The following is a 20,920-nucleotide window of genomic DNA, read 5'->3' as shown; positions in this document are numbered from 1 at the left end:
AGATGTCGCTTAACATCCAAACCGTCAGTATAATTTCTATCCATCATCATTTGCAGTTTGTTCGTCCTAAGAAGTAACATGGATTGTTTTAGCCTATCATCAAAGGCAATGAAAGTGGTTATGATATATATCATATTTCAGTTTTATATATATATATATATATTTTTTTTGTAAATGTCCTGAAATATTACCAATATTTTGTTGCCATTTTTTTTTCATTTGCTTTTTTCTGACGAAAATGGCTGTGGGTGAGCCACTCAGAAGAGTCTATTGCTTAAAGCCAGAGGAACGACAAAATTTGCTATTTAACATTTTATTTTATCAATTTATTACGCCTAAGAGAGGACAAGCCTAGTTAGAGATACTTAGGCCAAATGTTGTATACAGTGGCACTTGTGTCTCACAGGACACGTTATTGCAGTACGTACATACATACGTACATATATGCATTCAACACACACACACACATACACACACACACACACACACACACGCACACACACATACACACACACACACACATACACACATACATACACACACACACACACACACACACACACACACACACACTGGAAAAGGAGTTTATATGTATGTATACAATGATCATCCACTATAATGTGGATGACTGACGAGAGAACTGTGTCTAGATTATCATCTTTGAGTAAATATTTATAAGCATGAATTAAGTCTTGTCCCTGTGGTAACAAGTCTTTAACAGCGGTTGGCATTCAAGGCAAAAATTTGAAGGATGTTAGGGCGGTTATTATACAATCTGCAAGTGGAGTAGTGACACATCTGTGCCCTAACGTTAGCTACATTCTCTACGAACCATAGGTGCATGATTATCATACTGTGGTGCATGATCATCATACTGTGGTACATGATCATCATACTGGCGGTAGCAATAACAACAAGAAGGAGGAAAGTTATGGTAATGTTGGAGTGAGACAATGTGAGGTAGCTCAGCACTCCTTCCTGGTAGTGTAAGGGCGACTGTGTCGTGTATTCTCTCTCGGTAACATTGAAGTGAGTGAGGGAGGGAGTGAGGGAGGGAGTGAGGGAGGCCATTCTGTGACGTACACACATAGCCTCGAGATGCAGATGGAGTGTGATGATGTAGCTTCAGCCATCTTTACTTCAGCTACGTTCCACTCAAGACGAAAGGCTTTGCTGACTTCTGCGAACCAACGAAGCTTACCTTTCACCGAGGGAAAGACGAGCTTGACGAAGTCAAGTTCCGGGAGCAAATACTTGAGGTACAGTTTGGTGGTGATGTAAGTAAGGAGTTTGGAGAGTGACATACCCTGAAGAATAGTCATCTTCTTGTGTCTGGGTGCCTGGAGACACTGACTCGCTATGGCTGTAGGAGGTGTGTGTTGCGTGGAGGGGTTTGTTGGAGGTGCTGGCGAGGTGGTGTTGGGTCAACCAGACTTCCCCAGGTGGTGTATGATGATGATCATCATCAGTGAGAGGTCAATTTTTAGGTCAGCAGGTCCTGAGTGATTATTCTCTGGCGTCGGAGTAGACAATGCGAAACATAACACCTGTATAAACTGTCTGCTTGGCCTGTTGGCCTATCAACTGCCAGGGTCATTAAGGCCGTGATAACTACCAAATGAGGAATATTTAACTACCTTCAGGTGTTGACGGTAGTTAGCTGTAACGGCCAGCGACCTGTGAGGAAGGTGATTAAGCCCGCAACCTTTCTTGATTATTAACTGACCAATTACATAGTAATGCTATATATCTATAGATTAAGGTCTTCGGCAAGAACTATAGAATATCTAATTGTGACACTGGTAAGTACATATCAAGTTTATTAGGGACACTGAAGGTTACTGAACTGAATACTTACAGAAGTGGCATCTAGCGAACACACACACACACACACACACACACACACACACACACACACACACACACACACACACACACACACACATGTATGCATTAACCTATTGTTCATACTCTATTCCTGCTTATTCTTAGCTTTATAGAATTCAATATTTTTTTCTTTTACGTGTGTGTGTGTGTGTGTGTGTGTGTGTGTGTGTGTGTGTGTGCGTGTGTGTGTGTGTGTGTGTGTGTGTGTGTTCGCCAAGACTAATCGTGTCATGGGCCCTTGTCAGTGACACCATGTTCTCGGGTCATTACTGGCACAGGTCGGGTGTGTGTGTGCTCGGTGTGCCATTACTGGCACAGGTCGATCCATATGTAACCCTTGTGTAATGGGCTTTTAATGGATGTATGGGTTGTGTAAAATGTGTTGAATTACTTCATCCCAGATAAATTCATGACAGTTATTTCAACAAATAAGTTATTTTGATTATTCTAAATCTTTTTTCATTTCTATATGACAACATTTCAGTCATTCCTATGACAATAATTGGTATGAAGAATATGATCCAAGTGTAATGAGCGTTCAAGTTTTGGTCTTTAAGTATAATAGATGAAAGTCATTTTCGAGGTAGTTCTAAAGCTAGCTGGGCTTAATCTCAGAGAAGACACACATCAAACTCTCTATTTTCTTTGAGTTATATCACTTTGGACAGTTTAACATGTTTTATATCTTCTTATCTATTTATATCCCTTCACTCCAAGCCCTCACAGGATACTTGTTAATGTGAAGAGAACAACTGAGATATCGGTTTAACTCATAACGGAAAAACTTTCAAGCTAAGACAGAAATTTTCTCGTGTTTTCTTCTTTTAAAATGGGAAACTATATTAAAATCCTCCTTCTATGATCACAATCTTGAATTCACTTTCTCTTTTTAGTGGTAAACTAAACTAAATTCTTCTATATGATTCATCAACATAGGGGAAAAGTCGAATTTTCTTTTATAGGGTAAACCATAACATATATATGATCATTTTAAACACTTGTTTCATCAAGGATCATCTCTGGTTTAGAAATCATGTCATAATATTGCTTGTTCTAGGGATATTTTCCTTCACTTCCCTGTAAATTATTCCTCATTCAGTGATGTTTATCGTTCACATAATCATCTATAAATGTTCTACCAAGTCTCTCGGCTCCTGCGTCATTTCCACGTCCGTCGCAGAATGGTTGCAGACGCCTGACTCTGCACTCACTTCTTTCTCTCTTGTTGCAGTGTTTCCCTCAGCATCACGTTGCACCAAGTCCTCTGCACTCATCACAGCGTTCTCCATATTCCCATCCTCCTTTTCCAAAGGCACTGTAGCATTCTCAGCTTCTACAAAGTCAACATTGAGGGTATAAGGGAACAAGCCTAAACATTTGAATCACTTATGACACTAAAAAAATATTATATTAAATAATTGATTGCAAGTCTAAAGTATGAGTACACAAGCTAACTTTTATATAAATCACTTTATAGTAGTCAATATGATAGTAGTAGAACCAAAATTCATTCTTCAGCCACTGTTAAATAGATGAGCGTCAATTCATCCAGCCAGTGGTTGAAGGAAGTAATGTACCTCACCTTCTGCAGGAAAGAGGAACCTGATCCAGATGAAGTGGAGGATGAAGGTGATGAGGGCGATGAGTCCAGCTGTGAGGTACAATCCAGGACCTCCCAGTGCTGAGAACAGATGTCCACCTACAAACACAGATAATGCATATCCTGGAAAGAGAGTTTATTCTTATTAATCTAAAGAAATAGTAAGGAAAATATAGGTTACTTGTCTAGCGAGGTTCTATAATGATTCAACTCATCAGTACCAAGATATGTTTGAAATCCCTTCGGCAAATATATTTCTTTGTCATCATTCTACTTGAGTCTATGTTAGCTTTTCACATACAAATAATTATTATACCATATTTTTCACAGTTTATTCCTTGAGTTAAACAACCTTACCTCAGACTAGCAGACATTATTAATATATAGTTGTTTTTTTTTTTCTATGTTGAAGGCTCCAGTCACGTACAAAAGTCCATATCAAGGTCGGGCCTTAATTGAAATATACAGAAAATTATGAAGAAGAAAAAGAAAAAACAAGGGAAAGTATTCACGAATTTTTGAGGACGTGGAAGACCTGTCTTGAACTGTGCCACTTTAACAAAGTTCATATTGTGAACTAGCTTTCTGGTATTTACTGTTGATGTGAAAACTACAACTGAACCAATCTTAGTTCTTTTGCTACTTATGAGCCTTCTCCATTAATTGGTTTGGGTCAAGTCGGTGTTGTAGATGCTGTGTATGTTGTAGATCTAATATTCGAGCTTAGTATCGTCCTTATGCAAGTCATATATCTATATGACGAACTATATACATTCCTATCGACAGTACTCTAAATAATGAACTATATACATTCCTATCAACAGTACTCTACATAACGAACTATATACATTCCTATCGACAGTACTCTACATAATGAACTATATACATTCCTATCAACAGTACTCTAAATAACGAACTATATACATTCCTATCGACATTACATGGCGAACTATATACATTCCTATCAACAGTACTCTAAATAATGAACTATATACATTCCTATCGACAGTACTCTACATAATGAACTATATACATTCCTATCAACTGTTAATGCTCAGGTTTAACCTTGCAGGAGTCAAGATAGAACAGCAGTTCTTACCTATGCTTTCGTAGCAGAGGTTGATAACACTCTGGACGGTCGTGCTGGTCCCTGGAGGCGAGAGATTGGCTGCGTGGACAATAATAGATGTATATCCCAGCCCGTAACAAGGCCCATTGAGTAATTCGACCAGCAGGGTCGACCAGACGGGACCATAGGCACCAACCACTGCTAGTCCCAGCAAACGGAAGATGTACAGGAAGAACACCATGGAAATAACATAGTGTGCCCCAAGCTTCCTCATAACCCAGTCTGAAAGAAAATAACAGTTATTATGTAAAATGTTTATCACACATAGGGTCAAGAAAATATCTTAGATTCTAAAAGAAATAGATTCTTTTTTCTAAAGATGAAAAGAACCTCACCCACAATATGGCACCATGTCTGCTTTATAATAATATGTTTCAACTGGCTGAACACTTGTCTGCATCAATCCATAATGCTGTTTATATTACTTTCAGAAATTGATATTCTAAATGTATTGATAAACTTCTACTTCTGTCAGGAGCTTGTTTATCTGTTCTACAAGCCAAGCACAAATATATCATGAATCCAACAGGTTGTGGAGTGACTAGGTTCAAATTTGCAAGACATTCTGTAAACGATAAAATGTATTCATTAAGGCCAGGGTGATGTACTTCAGGCAATTAATGATATTACATTAAATTAGAATTTAAACTAGTTGTTCTCTGTTATGATTATCTTCCTTTCACCTTCCAGATTTTGCCTAATTTACTGTATTTTGATATCAAACTTTCAGTCTTTGTACAAAGTCTATGTACAGGATATAACAAGAACTTTCTTTAGCGAAATTAAAGATTCGTTTTAGAATATATTCATAAAATATCCTCTTAGATGAATCACATGCATTCTGGGCATATGATATCTGTCTAGAGTGAGTCATCAGTCAAAACCAAAGTGACTCAAGAAATATAATTTCGACTTTAACATTCTCCATTTTCATCTTGACACGGGTTGGTAACTATCCAATACAATACATATTTGTGAGTTTTCGTGTTTGTTTAACTAATTACGCAATATATTACCTTCATATTCTGAGTGATAGCTAATATTCAACATGAAATTCTACACTTCACATATGTAGGTCAATATTGACATTAAGAAAGGACATGATTGCAACTCATACTGAGAGAACTGATCACCTCTTCACATTTATCTTTCATCATATCTAAACAAGAGTTCTTTTCGTCATTTAGTTTACATAAACATATATAGACATGGAATACATGTACAAAATTAAAAGGGGTGGGACAACACGTGTATAAGCCTCCCCCCCATGACAATTAAATAGTAATCACAAACACACAAACAGGTATGTTCTGCAACAACAACACAAGTTATTTCTGAAAACGGTGCGTTGGTACTCACTGTTGACAAACATGAATGGAACTTCAGTACCACATTGCACAAAGAGGGTAAACCCTTGCAGAAATTTCATGTAAGCCATTGCACTCGTACCATGGGCCATGCTTTCTTGCATTCTGAGATGAAAGACAAAGAAAACCATGAAAGGATACTTGGTCCAAATCCTCACATCACTTTCTGGACTAATGAAAACTGGAGGCTTATTTGCCTACAAAAACGTAGCAGGTTAATGGAAAATACTTCTTAATAATACATTAATACAGACATTATAGAATCAATATTGATTTTAGACATGAAGGTTCCTATTTCTTTACAGCAATACTTTTGCAACAGTTATACATAATTATGAATGATAAAATGATTAAAACAAATCTAACTGCACTGAAACTTACATAAATATATAGTTCGCCACTATACCATCAAACGACCCGTTCAGGATAACAAAGCAACAGAAAACGAAAAACTTTGGTTGTCGAACAATAGGTATCACTTTCTTTAAAATATTACGATCAGTCTTCATCTGTGGAACCTGAAATGTTATGACATTTATGAAACATGTTCTTCAAAAAAAATTGATACACCAAAACTTAGCAGAGGTCTGTGTGGGGGGAAAAGACCACTAATTGGTTACATATATAACGAAGTCAATTATTTTTCTTTTTTTTTTTTTCAAACTATTCGCCATTTCCCGCATTAGCGAGGTAGCGTTAAGAACAGAGGACTGGGTCTTTGAGAAGATAGAACAATGTAAAACCTAGCAGTTAATTTCAGGACTCAGATAAACTAAAATAGCTTACTGCTTCGTAGGAGGCAATAGTGAACTAACCTGCTGGTTGGTAAAGTATATCAACCACTTCAGTGGCTCTTGTTTCCCCACAATACGTCTTTTAGTACACTTATCTAGACATTTTGAATGAGTCAATAAGTTAGGGATTTAATATCTTTGGCTTTATTAAGGTAAAAAAAAAAAGAGAGAGAAAAGGCCGTCAATATCAAGTTATAACAACCAGTCAAATGAATAATATTTGACTCCATCTTTAGGTGTTCAGGATAATCATATAAAACGAAATACTAAAATTTTCACAAGAGCAAAATTAAGTTTATTCTCTCTCTCTCTCTCTCTCTCTCTCTCTCTCTCTCTCTCTCTCTCTCTCTCTCTCTCTCTCTAATGATGACGATAGACTGGAAAACATAAATTACTCTCTCTCTCTCTCTCTCTCTCTCTCTCTCTCTCTCTCTCTCTCTCTCTCTCTCTCTCTCTCTCTCTCTCTCTCTCTCTCAAATGACAATAAACTGGAAAACATAGATTAGACCCCATTCTTTCCCTGAGGAGTGTCGAACAAAGTTGAAGAGTACTTATATATTATGAGGAGGCCAATCACCACCAGGGACACAGCTAGATCCCCTGCAGAACCTTACCTTAATGTAAACCGCAGACAGGATGACGTCAGCCGTGCCCAGGAGGAAGCAGATGAGGAAGGCTGGTGTGTAGTCCTTAGTGACAGAAGTTCCAGACCACCAGTCAATTAGAAGACCACTAATGGGTCCCATTAACCCCCATCCTACGGTTCCCCATGCTCTCTGCAGTCCGTAATCACCATTTACTCCTAAATACAGAAGAAGAAGGAGAAGCCTGTGCTACCTCGTGAGGAAGGAACTGTTAGACAATAGAACAGGTGAAGGCGTGACCCCGAGCCAAGTAAGGTTAATGACTTTCACCTTGTTGAAAATGTGTGTTATTTAAGGGCCAGGTTAAGTTACGCTGTGTCAGGCTACCGGATTGGCTGAGGAGGTTGAGATAGCTTGTGGAATAATTTACGTCATCTTATACTTCATTTATCCAGCAGTACGATACAATTGAGCAAAATGGTACAGCTCTTGGGTATGATATTATGGTCTTTCTCCAGCGCCTTTTAGAATGAGGTCAAAGGTCACGCCATCATAATCAAGGGTTCAACCATCCCTTAAGGATCACATCTTCGTGTCCTAGGGTCGTGCTGTCGTTTCATGGATGATATCAGCTTGCTTAAGGGTCGTACCGTCACTTCTAAGGGTCGTGACGTCTTGCTTAAGGGTCGTACCGTCGTGCTTAAGGGTCGCACAGTCGTCCTCTGAGGTCGCACTGTCATGCTCAAGGGTCGTACCGTCGTGCTCAAAGGTCGTACTGTCGTGCTCAAGGGTCGTATCGTCGTGCTCAAGGGTTGTATCGTCGTGCTCAAGGGTTGTATCGTCGTGCTCAAGGGTTGTATCGTCGTGCTCAAGGGTTGTATCGTCGTGCTCAAGGGTTGTACCGTCGTGCTCAAGGGTCGTACTGTCGTGCTCAAGGGTCGTATCGTCGTGCTCAAGGGTTGTATCGTCGTGCTCAAGGGTTGTACCGTCGTGCTCAAGGGTCGCACAGTCGTCCTCTGAGGTCGTGCTGTCATGCTCAAGGGTCGTACCGTGGTGCTGGAAGGGTTGGTTCACTGTGCCAAGAACCGAATATCAAAAGAAGATATTCTTCCTCAAAGTCTTCCATGGCAACTATGATAAATAAGTTACATTGTTAATCACGAAGTCTGAAGCCTCACTCCATCTTAAGAGTATGTTAATCATGTCAGTTATCATCATCATCCTCAAACAAGGTCACTTAACACCAGAGATTATGATGAAGTTAATGTAACTAAATGCTCTAACAAGCGTGCATACACTCAGGAAGAAACTAAGTATATTAGTTTGAAAGAATATTTAATGAGGTAGCAATTGGCACTCAAGATATAATAATTTATTTTTTTTTTGTAATTATTAGATAGTTTAGAAAAAAAATTTCGTTGACCACTTGAGCAGTACGGTATGACCTCAGAGCACAAGACGGTACGAGTCTATGTTTACGATGACCCCCCCCCCCCCCAGCCCCTGGCCTTTGACCTGACCTTTGAAGGTTAAGTTTAAAAACCCAGGCCATCATATTCAAAGGGTCGTACCGTCGTGTACAGCGGTCGTACGATCGCGTTCCAGTGCGGCATCATCATGCTCAAGGGTCGTTAGGCAGTGCTCAAACGTCGTACCGTTGTGCTCAAATGGGCTAATATTGGAGACAGTTACCAGCGTTATAAATGAGGAAGTCAAATTAGGGAGAGCCAGTCCTACCGACTCAGGCGAACTGCTACAGCATTTCTTTTCGCAGAGTATGAAGCAATTTGAAGCAATCTTAAAAGAAACAAAGGATAACTTATTAATTTTTTTTTTCAAAAAAAAAAAGGGGAACTCATAAAAAGCCTTATTTTCTCTTATATTGAAATAACCACACTCACTTAAGATAAAAAAAAAAACGCTATAAGTTTACCCTGAGTTTACTAATTATATTAGTTCATTTCTATGGAAAAAAAAATGTATGAGTAAGTATGGAGGCGAGATGGCGAGGTTCTATGGAAATGACATGTTGGTGTTGTTTTGTTTATGTTAAATGCAGAGTATCAGTAATAGATGAGTCACTTTACAAACATGCTTTTTTTTATTCTTAATAATTGTTCAAAATCTAAATTTTATGATATGAGTGAAAGTAGTAGCATACGTTTATAGAGAATTAGTCTATGTCTAAAAGAAAATTTGGTTTTCAGAAGTTAATAAAAATGTTAGAAGCCATTCATTTCCTCAAGTAACTGTATATGTAGCAAAAAAAAAAAAAATACATTATATAGAATTAATATAGATATATATATAGAGAGAAGACCTTTTTCCTACCAATGCTATCCACAATAATGGCGTCTGTGACTGACAAGGCGACGTTGAAAGCGATCTGTCCCATGAAGACCAACATGGTGAAGAACCAGAAGGGCCAGTAACTCCAAGCTTCCTCACACTCTCCCCCGACCCACTGCCCTCCCTCACACCTCAGGCTGGTGACAACAAGGGGAGAAGTGAGGCGTCATGGTGTATATACACACACACGAGAACGGAAGGGGAATTTAATATTGTCCCCCCTTAAAATACACACACACACACACACACACACACACACACACACACACACACACACACACACACACACAATAACATACAGTAACATAAAATATAATCTACCATTGCGAATAATATCAATAATTCAGTCATTGCCTATTTCCACTACAACGGGAGAGTCTTAAAACTGTTCCCTGTTTATTTGTTTTCTTGAATATGTTAAGTCTTATTTTCTAAATCATTTGTATTAATCTACTTTTCAACCTTTATTATTATCATTATTGAGGTATTGTCTGGCAGCATATGTGAATCAAAGTTAATTCCTGATAGCCATATAGAAAGTTGTTCTTCTTTAAAAGAATAATGTTTTGTACTTAACTTACAAGTTACTTATACCATGAGTGCAAGATATGAACTGATCAAACAAGAGATATGGAAGATAAGACACCTTAACTTTTAATTTTACAATGGTAAGAAGGGTTGATCAATTTCAGTAGTGTGCCACGTGAAGCTAACAGAAAACATGAGGTGGTCCAATCATGATATACAAAAGTCTTACAATTTTGCATTTATTTCGATTAATATCATCATGATGATGATATAATCTGTTACTTAATGTCTTATGGTCGAAAATATATATATCTGAAAATAAACCTGAACTGTAATTATCAGTATCAAAGTACATACTTTCTTTCTTTTTTTCATACTATTCGCCATTTCCCGCGTTAGCAAGGTAGCGTTAAGAACAGAGGACTGAGCCTCTGAGGGAATATCCTCACCTGGCCCCCTTCTCTGTTCCTTCTTTTGGAAAATTAAAAGAAAAAAAAAAAAACGAGAGGGGAGGATTTCCAGCCCCCCGCTCCCTCCCTTTTTAGTCGCCTTCTACGACACGCAGGGAATACGTGGGAAGTATTCTTTCTCCCCTATCCCCAGGGATAATACATAGTACATACAAAGTACATACGTGCTGGCTAATTACATAATACACCTATGAAATATGTACTCTCGTAAACCTTTCCCTTCTCCTGCAACAGTTTCTCACACTGTATGTGTGCAGTTAGGATCTATCTAAATCAAAATCAGTAAAGATAAAATGTGGATAATATATCAATTAGCCTTCATAATAAGTGTGTGTGTGTGTGTGTGTGTGTGTGTGTGTGTGTGTGTGTGTGTGTGTGTGTGTGTGTAAAGCAGGACAAATGAATCCCAATTTTTTTTCTTCTGTTTTTTAAACGTTATTAAATGCATCGAAACTTTGATAGATCTCTTACCTTATGTTAGTCATGTGTGGATCCCAAGGGCCAGTAAACCCCTCAACCCCGTACAGACGACCACTCACAACATCATCATCCACTCGACCCACATCACCAAGTAGGAAGGGCGAGCCCTCAACCCCATCCACTTTGTACGAGTTCGGGGTTTCCCTAGCGCCTAGGCCCTCAGGCCCCAGGTCCCCGGCCAGGGCCCGGATCCTGGTGATGATGGTGGGCGTCGTAGAGGCGTTGGAAGGCACACAAGACACAACGCAGTCCCAGGCCACGCTCACATAACAGTCGTCTGCTGAGAAATAACCAGGGGTAGTTACCAAGCAAAACTGTGTCCGTGTGTGTGTGGATGTGTGGGTGTGTGACAGGGCAAACATTTTACATCCGTGATGGCCCATCTCTTAACCTTGCAGATGAGAAACGTGCCCTTGATCCTATGGACACACACACACACTCCGACTGAGACAGCATCGATTTCAGTGAGGTTTTACGTAAGATGAAGGGAGAGAGAGAGAGAGAGAGAGAGAGAGAGAGAGAGAGAGAGAGAGAGAGAGAGAGAGAGAGAGAGAGAGAGAGTTTCTCTCAAGAACGCCCGTCTGCCGTACAACAAACATGAAGTGGTCAATTCCAGCAGTCAAGTATCATTTGATAGTAAACATTATAACGATTCACATCGTATAGGCTAAAGATAAGCGAGGATGTTTGTGCTTTATGATATTTCATGAAGTAATTTCTCTGAATTATAATTTCATTTGTTGTTTTCATAAGTGTTTGTAGTCATGAACCATTTCCCTGTACGCCTAAGCTGTTTACCTGTATTCATGAATTGTTTACGTGTATTCACGAGTTGTTTACGTGTAGTCACGAGTTGTTTACGTGTAGTCACGAGTTGTTTACCTGTAGTCATGAATTTTCACGTGTAGTCATGAATTGTTTACGTGTAGTCACGAGTTGTTTACGTGTAGTCACGAGTTGTTTACCTGTAGTCACGAGTTGTTGACCTGTAGTCACGAGTTGTTTACGTGTAGTCACGAGTTGTTGACCTGTAGTCACGAGTTTACGACCTGGATATTATAATTTCAACATGAGATTTCTCTCAAAAGCTTTTTTGCATCAGTCACGTCTCTATCCCGACAGTGATTCATCTTTACCATCTGACAACTACCATGAAGGATGGTTGGTCTTTGCACGAGGCTGAGGACTGGCTAGTTAGTGGTCAAACAACCCAATTACTGGGTTTCTTACTGTCACGTGGTGTGTGTGTGTGTGTGTGTGTGTGTGTGTGTGTGTGAAGGTTGTATATACTTAATCCAACCCATGGAACTGGGAATGGGGTATGGGTAGATAGATAGATACATGGAACTAGGAACATGGGTAGATAGATAGACACATGGAACTGGGAATGGGGTATGGGTAGATAGATAGACACATGGAACTGGGAATGGGGTATGGGTAGATAGATAGATACATGGAACTAGGAACATGGGTAGATAGATAGATACATGGAACTGGGAATGGGGTATGGGTAGATAGATAGACACATGGAACTGGGAATGGGGTATGGGTAGATAGACACATGGAACTGGGAATGGGGTATGGGTAGATAGATAGACACATGGAACTGGGAATGGGGTATGGGTAGATAGATAGACACATGGAATGTATCATTCGAGTCTTGACCAAAGCTTAACGTCTGACTTACCCTCATTGTGGGTCAGGAGGAGAAGATGGCCAGCGATGGCTTCCTCATTTCCTCCTGTCGTCGCTGTAGAAGACGCTGGTGGGTTGGTCGCTGGTAGGTTGGTCGCTAGTGGGTTGGACGCTGGTAGGTTGGTCGCTGGTGGGTTGGTCGCAGGTAGGATGGTCGCTGGTGGGTTAGTCGCTAGTGGGTTGGTCGCTGGTGGTGGTGGAGAGGAGCTGCTGCTGGCGTATAGGGTCGTGTCATACTGTCTCCCGCCGTGGACTCTTCCGACGGGCATGACCATTCGTCCCTCGGCCCTGACCCCACCTCTCATTGGGGGAACAAAGTCCAGAGAGCTGTAGGCAACCGTCGTTATGAAGAGGGTCATCAGGAAGATGGCTCTCCGGTAGGCAGGGAAGGCGTCGGCCAGCGTGGCTATGATGGGTTTCATCAGAACCACCAGCAGGAGCGACACGCCCAACAAAGTTCCCATCACAGACACCGGGATCCCCAGCTGGAGACCCACCACGATCAGGAAGGGCAAGATCGGTGACATGGCTGCCCCACCCCCCCCGGGGAGAGTAGAGTTGGTAGAGGAGGTATACAGGAAGGTAGAGTTGGTAGAGGAGGTATACAGGAAGGTAGAGTTGGTAGAGGAGGTATACAGGAAGGTAGAGTTGGTAGAGGAGGTATACAGGAAGGTAGAGTTGGTAGAGGAGGTATATAGGAAGGTAGAGTTGGTAGAGGAGGTATATAGGAAGGTAGAGTTTGTAGAGGAGGTATATAGGAAAGTAGAGTTGGTAGAGGAGGTATATAGGAAGGTAGAGTTGGTAGAGGAGGTATACAGGAAGGTAGAGTTGGTAGAGGAGGTATATAGGAAAGTGGAGTTGGTAGAGGACTTTATACAGGACAGTAGAGTTAATAGAAGAGATACAGATGAAGGAAGAGTTAATAGAGAAGGCATACAGGAGAGTAGAGTTGGTAGAGGAGGAATACAGGAAGGTAGAGTTGGTAGAGGAGGTATACAGGAAGGTACAGTTGGTAGAGGAGGTATACAGGAAGGTAGAGGAGTTGGCAGAGAACTTTATACATAACAGTAGAGTTGATAGAGGAGATACAGAGGAAGGAAGAGGTTAATAGAGATGGTATGCAGGAGAGTAGAGTTGGCAGAGGAGATATATAAGAGAGTAGAGTTGGTAAAGGACGTATACATTAGAATAGAGTTGGTAGAGGAGGTATACAGGAAGGTAGAGTTGATAAAGGACGTATATAGGAAGGTAGAGTTGATATACATTAATTCACAAGAGCCTAACCATATATACACACATGCCTGGGTGAAAACATGGGTAAGGATGAGTGATACTTACATCCTAGGAAGCATAAGTAATGGAGTTTGATGGGAATAAACTTCTTGTTGATTTTCATCGTGATCATCAGTTGAACGACCCAAGGCACAGCCTACAAAACACGAGACAAAGTTTTATTTGGACAAATTAGAATCCCAGTCTTAATGTATCAAGCGACCACATATATTCCACATATATACACTTGTATATAGTCATATATACTGCCTTCATCCACTCTCGCCGCCACTCCGCCACACATGCAGTGACACACCCCTCCCCAGCACGCGCGCGAGGTAGCGCTAGGAAAAAAACAACAAAGGCCACATTCGTTCACACTCAGTCTCTAGCTGTCATGTAATAATGCACCGAAACCACAGCCCCCTCTCCATATCCAGGCCCCACAGAACTTTCCATGGTCTACCCCAGACGCTTCACATGCCCTGGTTCAATCCTGTGACAGCACGTCGACCCAGGTATAGCACATCGTTCCAATTCACTCTATTCCTTGCACGCCTCTCACCCTCCTGTATGTTCAGGCCCCGATCGCACTAAATCGTTTTTACTCCCTCCTTCCACCTCCAATTTGGTCTCCCACTTCTCCTCGTTCCCTCCACCTTTGACACATATATCCACTTTGTCAATCTTTCCTCACTCATTCTTTCCATGTGACCAAGCCATTTCAACACATCCTCTTCTGCTTTCTCAACCACACTCTTTTTATTACCACACATCTCACTTACCCTTTCATTACTTACTCGATCAAACCACCTCACACCACATATTGTCCTCAAACATCTCATTTCCAACACATCCACCCTCCTCTGCACAACCCTATCTATCGCCCATGCCTCACAACCATATAACATTGTTGTAACCACTATTCCATCAAATAAACCCATTTTTGCTCTCCGAGATAAAGTTCTCGCCTTCAACACAGCCTTCAACGCTCCCAGAACCTTTGCCCCTCCCCACCCTGTGATTCACTTCCGTTTCCATGGTTCCATCCGCTGCTAAATCCACTCCCAGATATCTGAAGCATTTCACTTCCTCCAGTTTTTCTTCATTCAAATTTACTTCCCAATTTGCTTGACCCTCAACCCTACTGTACCTAATAACCTTGCTCTTATTCACATTTACTCTCAGCTTTCTTCTTTTACACACTTTACCAAACTCAGTACCAACTTCTGCAGTTTCTCAACCGAATCAGCCACCAGCGCTGTATCATCAGCGAACAACTGACTCACTTCCCAAACCCACTCATCCATAACAGACTGCATACTTGCCCCCTCTCTCCAAAACTCTTGCATTCACCTCCCTAAAATCCCCATCCATAAACAAATCAAACAGCCATAGAGACATCACACATCCTTGCCGCAAACCGACATTCAGTGGGAACCAATCACTTTCCTCTCTTCCTACTCGTATACATGCCTTACATCCTCGCTAAAAACTTTTCACTGCTTCTAACAACTTGCCTCCCACACCATATGTTCTTAATACCTTCCACAGAGCATCTCTATCAACTCTATCATATGCCTTCTCCAGATCCATAAATGCTACATACAAATCCATTTGCTTTTCTAAGTATTTCTCACAAACATTCTTCAAAGCAAACACCTGATCCACACATCCTCTACCACTTCTGAAACCACATTGCTCCTCCCCAGTCTGGTGCTCTGTACATGCCTTTATCCTCTCAATCAATATCCTCCCATATAATTTACCAGGAATACTCAACAAACTTATACCTCTGTAATTTGAGCACTCACTCTTATCCCCTTTGCCTTTGTACAATGGCACTATGCAAGCATTCAGCCAATCCTCAGGCACCTCACCATGAGTTATACATACATTAAATAACCTTACCAACCAGTCAACAATACAGTCACCCCTTTTTTAATAGATTCCACTGCAATACCATCCAAACCTGCCGCCTTGCCGACTCTCATCTTCCGCAAAGCTTTTACTACCTCTTCTCTGCTTATCAAATCACTCTCCCTGACCTCTCTCACTTCGCACATCACCTCGACCAAAACACCCTATATCTGCCACTCTATCATCAAACACATTCAACAAACCTTCAAAATACTCACTCCATCCCCTCACATCACTACTTGTTATCACCTCCCCATTAGCCCCCTTCACCGATGTTCCCATTCGTTCTCTTGTCTTACGCACTTTACTTACCTCCTTCCAAAACATCTTTTTATTCTCCCTAAGATTTAATGATACTCTCTCATCCCAACTCTCATTTGCCCTCTTTTTCACATCTTGCACCTTTCTTTTGACCTCTTGCCTCTTTCTTTTATACATCTCCCAGTCATTTGCGCTATTTCCCTGCAGAAATCGTCCAAATGCCTCTCTCTTCTCTTTCACTAACAATCTTACAGAATTCCTCATCTCACCACTCACTACCCTTTCTAATCTGCCCACCTCCCACCTTTCTCAGGCCACAAGCATCTTTTGCGCAAGCCATCACTGCTTCCCTAAATACATCCCATTCCTCCCCCACTCCACTTACGTCCTTTGTTCTCACCTTTTTCCATTCTGCACTCAATCTCTCCTGGTAATTTCTTATACAAGTCTCCTTTCCAAGTTCGCTTACTCTCATCACTCTCTTCACCCCAACATTCTCTCTTCTTTTCTGAAAACCTCTACAAATCTTCACCTTCGCCTCCACAAGATAATGATCAGACATCCCTCCAGTTGCACCTCTCAGCACATGAACATCCAAAAGTCTCTCTTTCGCGCGCCTATCAATTAACACGTAATCCAGTACCGCTTTCTGGCCATCTCTCTTATTATCATACGTACACTTATGTCTATCTCTCTTTTTGAACCAGGTATTCCCAATCACCAGTCTTTTTTCAGCACATAAATCTACAAGCTCTTCACCATTTCCATTTACAACACTGAACACCCCATGTATACCAATCATTCCCTCAAATGCCACATTACTCACCTTTGCATTCAAATCATCCATCACTATAACCCGGTCTCGTGCATCAAAACCACTAACACACTCATTCAGCTGCTCCCAAAACACTTGCCTCTCATGATCTTTCTTCTCATGCCCAGGTGCATATCATATATATATATATATATATATATATATATATATATATATATATATATATATATATATATATATATTCTTCCGTTTTCTCTTACTGCTCGTTGGAGATGCCTATCAATTATCTTATATAAAGTTGATTTTCGCCAAAGGCAAAGTTCTTAACTAATTGTGTTTATTAACTTCGGATATCTGTTAAACTTCTATAACCACTCCTTGACTAGTGTGTCAGGTCTATCAGCTAACGACCTATTAGGAAAGTTATTAAGCCTACAACCCCTACAACCCCTTTGCTGGTATATGTTTAAAATACGTAGTTGTCCTGTTATGAAATAGTTATAAACAATGTAACTAATGTATGGTTGAATAGCTGAGGCTTGAATTCTAAACAGACAAACAGTTGTTTTAACATGATGATAATACATTGCTATAACTACCACATAATCACGAACTACTGTGCACTATTTCACTCTAAACTACTGGATTGGGTCATTAGAAACAGCTGCAGTTAGACGATAAACATTAACTTTTCCATTCCTTGAAAGTCTCTGGGTCAAAGGCCAAAACATTCCACCAGATGACATGTTTCTTGATTTCCTTCATGTAATATAAATAACCATCTAATTACACCATTTACTGGCTGGACACAAGATTACGTATGTCTTTATTCTAAACTGTACGGACGGGTGTCTTGGAAATGAGGCATTTGGGAAGGGTATGTTAGAGAGTTCACGAAGACATCACACAGGTTTCAATGCTCAGCACAGATAACTAAATATAGATATTGTATTCCCAAAGATAGACAAGCCTAGCCTAATTCACTGTCTTCAAATATACTTTATGCTTAACAGAATTTACCTTCGGGGATTATATACCGTAACTATAATACTCCTATTCTTAGTATAATTTTATTTTTTCGTGTTATAGTCTTATAAATAGAATTATTTGAAGGGAGTGAGCACAAAATGATGTCGGCTTTTAAAAAGTTCCGGGGATTTTTACAAATGTGTCTACTATTAGCAGACTTGCAACATGATGTAAAGCAGATGTATTTCTTAGAATCTTGGTAGTTTGATGTCAATTGAAGATCTACTCCAGAAAAAAGTAATAAAAGTCAGAATGTTGTTCACAATGTTTGCTTATCTACCTCAACTTGCATAAAAACTGTATAATAATCTTACCTCTTGGTCGCTGGAGTAGGAGAGCGGCTAAAAGATGGTATGACAAAGGCTATAAACACACTGCCCGCCGGACTGGGGTAGCAAGAGGCGAATCATTCACAGTCATCAGTTTGGTGGAAAATTTCATCAGAAAACGCAATCTTGACGGAGTGACTATCCTAAAATAAGAGAAAACGGAAAAAAGCTGGTATTAAAGAAAACGAAATCAATTTATTGGGTAACTAGTATATACATTTTTCTTTCAGGAAAGTTACATATTTCATATTTCAAAGAAGGTTTATTGTTATGAAAGAAGTGTAAAGATTCTAAAACATGTGAAGGAAAGATACAGAACTAACTTGCCTACGACACCTTACGACGAGACCTTATTATAAGAGCGAGACTTGCGCAAACTTGGGAGAGAAAGAGATAGGGACATATCTAATCATAAGACTAATAATTTAATAATATCTATACAGAATAGAAGCGTTCCTAATGATGATGATGATGATGATAATGATAAAATAATGATATCAATAGTAATAATGAGAGATTAACAGCACATTGTGCAACACACGAGAGACAGGCTCACTAATTCAAGGTCAAATCTAAACGATTACAGAGGTCAAGACCAGACCAGCAGGCGCCTCGTAGTGTGGGCTGAGGAGCGAAGGACCTTGAGTTTCCCACAGATGGCAACTGCTCGCAATGATGACCCTGTGGGTTGAGCCACACGCTCGCCACAATGACACAAAAGAATATATTCTATTGATGGCACTCGTGTATTCTTGAGAGAGAGAGAGAGAGAGAGAGAGAGAGAGAGAGAGAGAGAGAGAGAGAGAGAGAGAGAGAGAGAGAGAGAGAGAGAGAGAGAGAGAGAGAGAGAGAAGAGTGAGTTGTCCAGTCTGTAAGGGATGAGACGGCCTTGGGAAGTGAGTCAGTTGTTGTTCGCTGATGATGCAACACTGGTGACAGATTCGACTTGGAAAACTACAGAAATTGGTGACTGGGTCTGAGAGAGAATGTATGAAAAGGAGAACGTGAGAATAAGTGTGAAGAGGAGCAAAGGTTATTAGGTTTTAGCAGGGTTGAGGGAGAGGCTAGCTGGGGTGTGAGTCTGAATGGGAGAAAAGTTGAGAAAGAAAGAGTTTTAGATATCTGGGTGTGGACATGGCAGCGATGGAACCATGGCAGCGGATGTGAGTCACAGGGTGAGTAATGAGGTGAAGGTTCTGGGAGCATTGAAGATGTAGAAAGAGAGATCATTGTCCGAGAAGGCGAAAAATGAGTATGGTTGAATCCATGGTGGTCCTAGCAAAGTTGTATGGTTGTGAGGCGTGGGTTATAGATAAGGTTGTGCGCAGGAGGGTGGATGTGTTGGAAATGAGATGTTTGAGGACAATATGTGGTGTGAGGTGGCTTGATCGAGTAAGTAATGAAAGAGTAAGAGAGATGTGTGGTAATAAAAAGAGTGTGGTTGAGAAAGCAGAAGAGGGTGTTTTGAAATGGTTTGGTCACATGGAGAGAATGAGTGAGGAAAGATTGACCAAGAGGATATATGTGTCAGAGGTGGAGGGAACGAGGAGAAGTGGGAGACCAAATTGGAGGTGGAAGGATGGAGTGAAAAAGATTCTGAGCGATCGGGGCCTGAACATACAGGAAGGTGAAAGGCGTGCAAGGAATAGAGTGAATTGGAATGATGTGGTATACCGGGGTCGACGTGCTGTCAATGGATTGAACCAGGGCATGTGAAGCGTCTGGGATAAACCATGGAAAGTTGTGTGGGGCCTGGATGTGGAAAGGGAGCTGTGGTTTCAGTGCATTATTACATGGCAGCTAGAGACTGAGTGTGAACGAATGTGGCCTTTGTTGTCTTTCCTAGCGCTACCTTGCGCACATGCAGGGGGAGGAGGAAGCCATTTCATGTGTGGCGGGGTGGCGACGAGAATGGATGAAGACAGCATGTATGAATATGTACATGCGTATATATGTATGTCTGTGTATGTATATGTATGTATACGGTGAAATGTATAAGTATGTACATGTGCATGTGTGGGCGTTTATGTATATACATTTGTATGTGGGTGGGTTGGGCCATTCTTGCGTCTGTTTCCTTGCGCTACCTCGCTAATACGGGAGACAGCGACAAAGTATAATAGATATAAATAGATAAATGAATAATGATATTAATAATAATAATGATAATAATAATAATAATAATAATAATAATAATAATAATAATAATAATAATAATAATAATAATGATAATAATAATAATAATGATAATAATAATAATAATAATAGTAATAATAAGTAGAAGAAGAAGAAGAAGAAGAAGAAGAAGAAGAAGAAGAAGAAGAAGAAGAAGAAGACGAAGAAGAAGAAGACGAAGAAGAAGAAGACGAAGAAGAAGAAGACGAAGAAGAAGAAGAAGATGATGATGATGATGATGAAGAAGAAGAAAGTTGAGTGACAGTGGAAGAGTAT

The 20,920-nt window shown here is 40.4% G+C and overlaps 1 protein-coding gene across 7 annotated transcripts in view; it reads right to left on the bottom strand.

Moving 5' to 3' along the window:
* Nucleotides 1-297: 297 nt before the first annotated feature.
* Nucleotides 298-20,920, bottom strand: part of LOC139758968 (uncharacterized) — a 31,060-nt gene continuing 10,437 nt past the window's right edge. For 5 of the 7 annotated variants that reach the window (XM_071680806.1, XM_071680809.1, XM_071680805.1 and 2 more), the window contains 11 exons: nt 18,455-18,612; nt 14,222-14,312; nt 12,876-13,412; nt 11,180-11,468; nt 9,693-9,847; nt 7,392-7,579; nt 6,365-6,501; nt 5,976-6,088; nt 4,587-4,838; nt 3,470-3,610; nt 298-3,220 (listed from right to left, as the gene is read on the bottom strand). In XM_071680806.1, the coding sequence (XP_071536907.1) occupies nt 3,012-3,220; nt 3,470-3,610; nt 4,587-4,838; nt 5,976-6,088; nt 6,365-6,501; nt 7,392-7,579; nt 9,693-9,847; nt 11,180-11,468; nt 12,876-13,412; nt 14,222-14,288 (2,088 nt within the window). In that variant the 5' untranslated portion in view covers nt 14,289-14,312; nt 18,455-18,612 and the 3' untranslated portion in view covers nt 298-3,011. The remainder of the gene's footprint in view (nt 3,221-3,469; nt 3,611-4,586; nt 4,839-5,975; nt 6,089-6,364; nt 6,502-7,391; nt 7,580-9,692; nt 9,848-11,179; nt 11,469-12,875; nt 13,413-14,221; nt 14,313-18,454; nt 18,613-20,920) is intronic. The other 2 variants (XM_071680811.1, XM_071680810.1) reach the window with 2 other exon arrangements.

The sequence above is a fragment of the Panulirus ornatus genome, chromosome 32 (genome assembly GCF_036320965.1).
Source record: "Panulirus ornatus isolate Po-2019 chromosome 32, ASM3632096v1, whole genome shotgun sequence".
Taxonomy (NCBI): Eukaryota; Metazoa; Arthropoda; class Malacostraca; order Decapoda; family Palinuridae; genus Panulirus; species Panulirus ornatus.
Note: the sequence above shows the minus strand (reverse complement) of the source record. Positions and strands in the feature narration are given on the sequence as shown.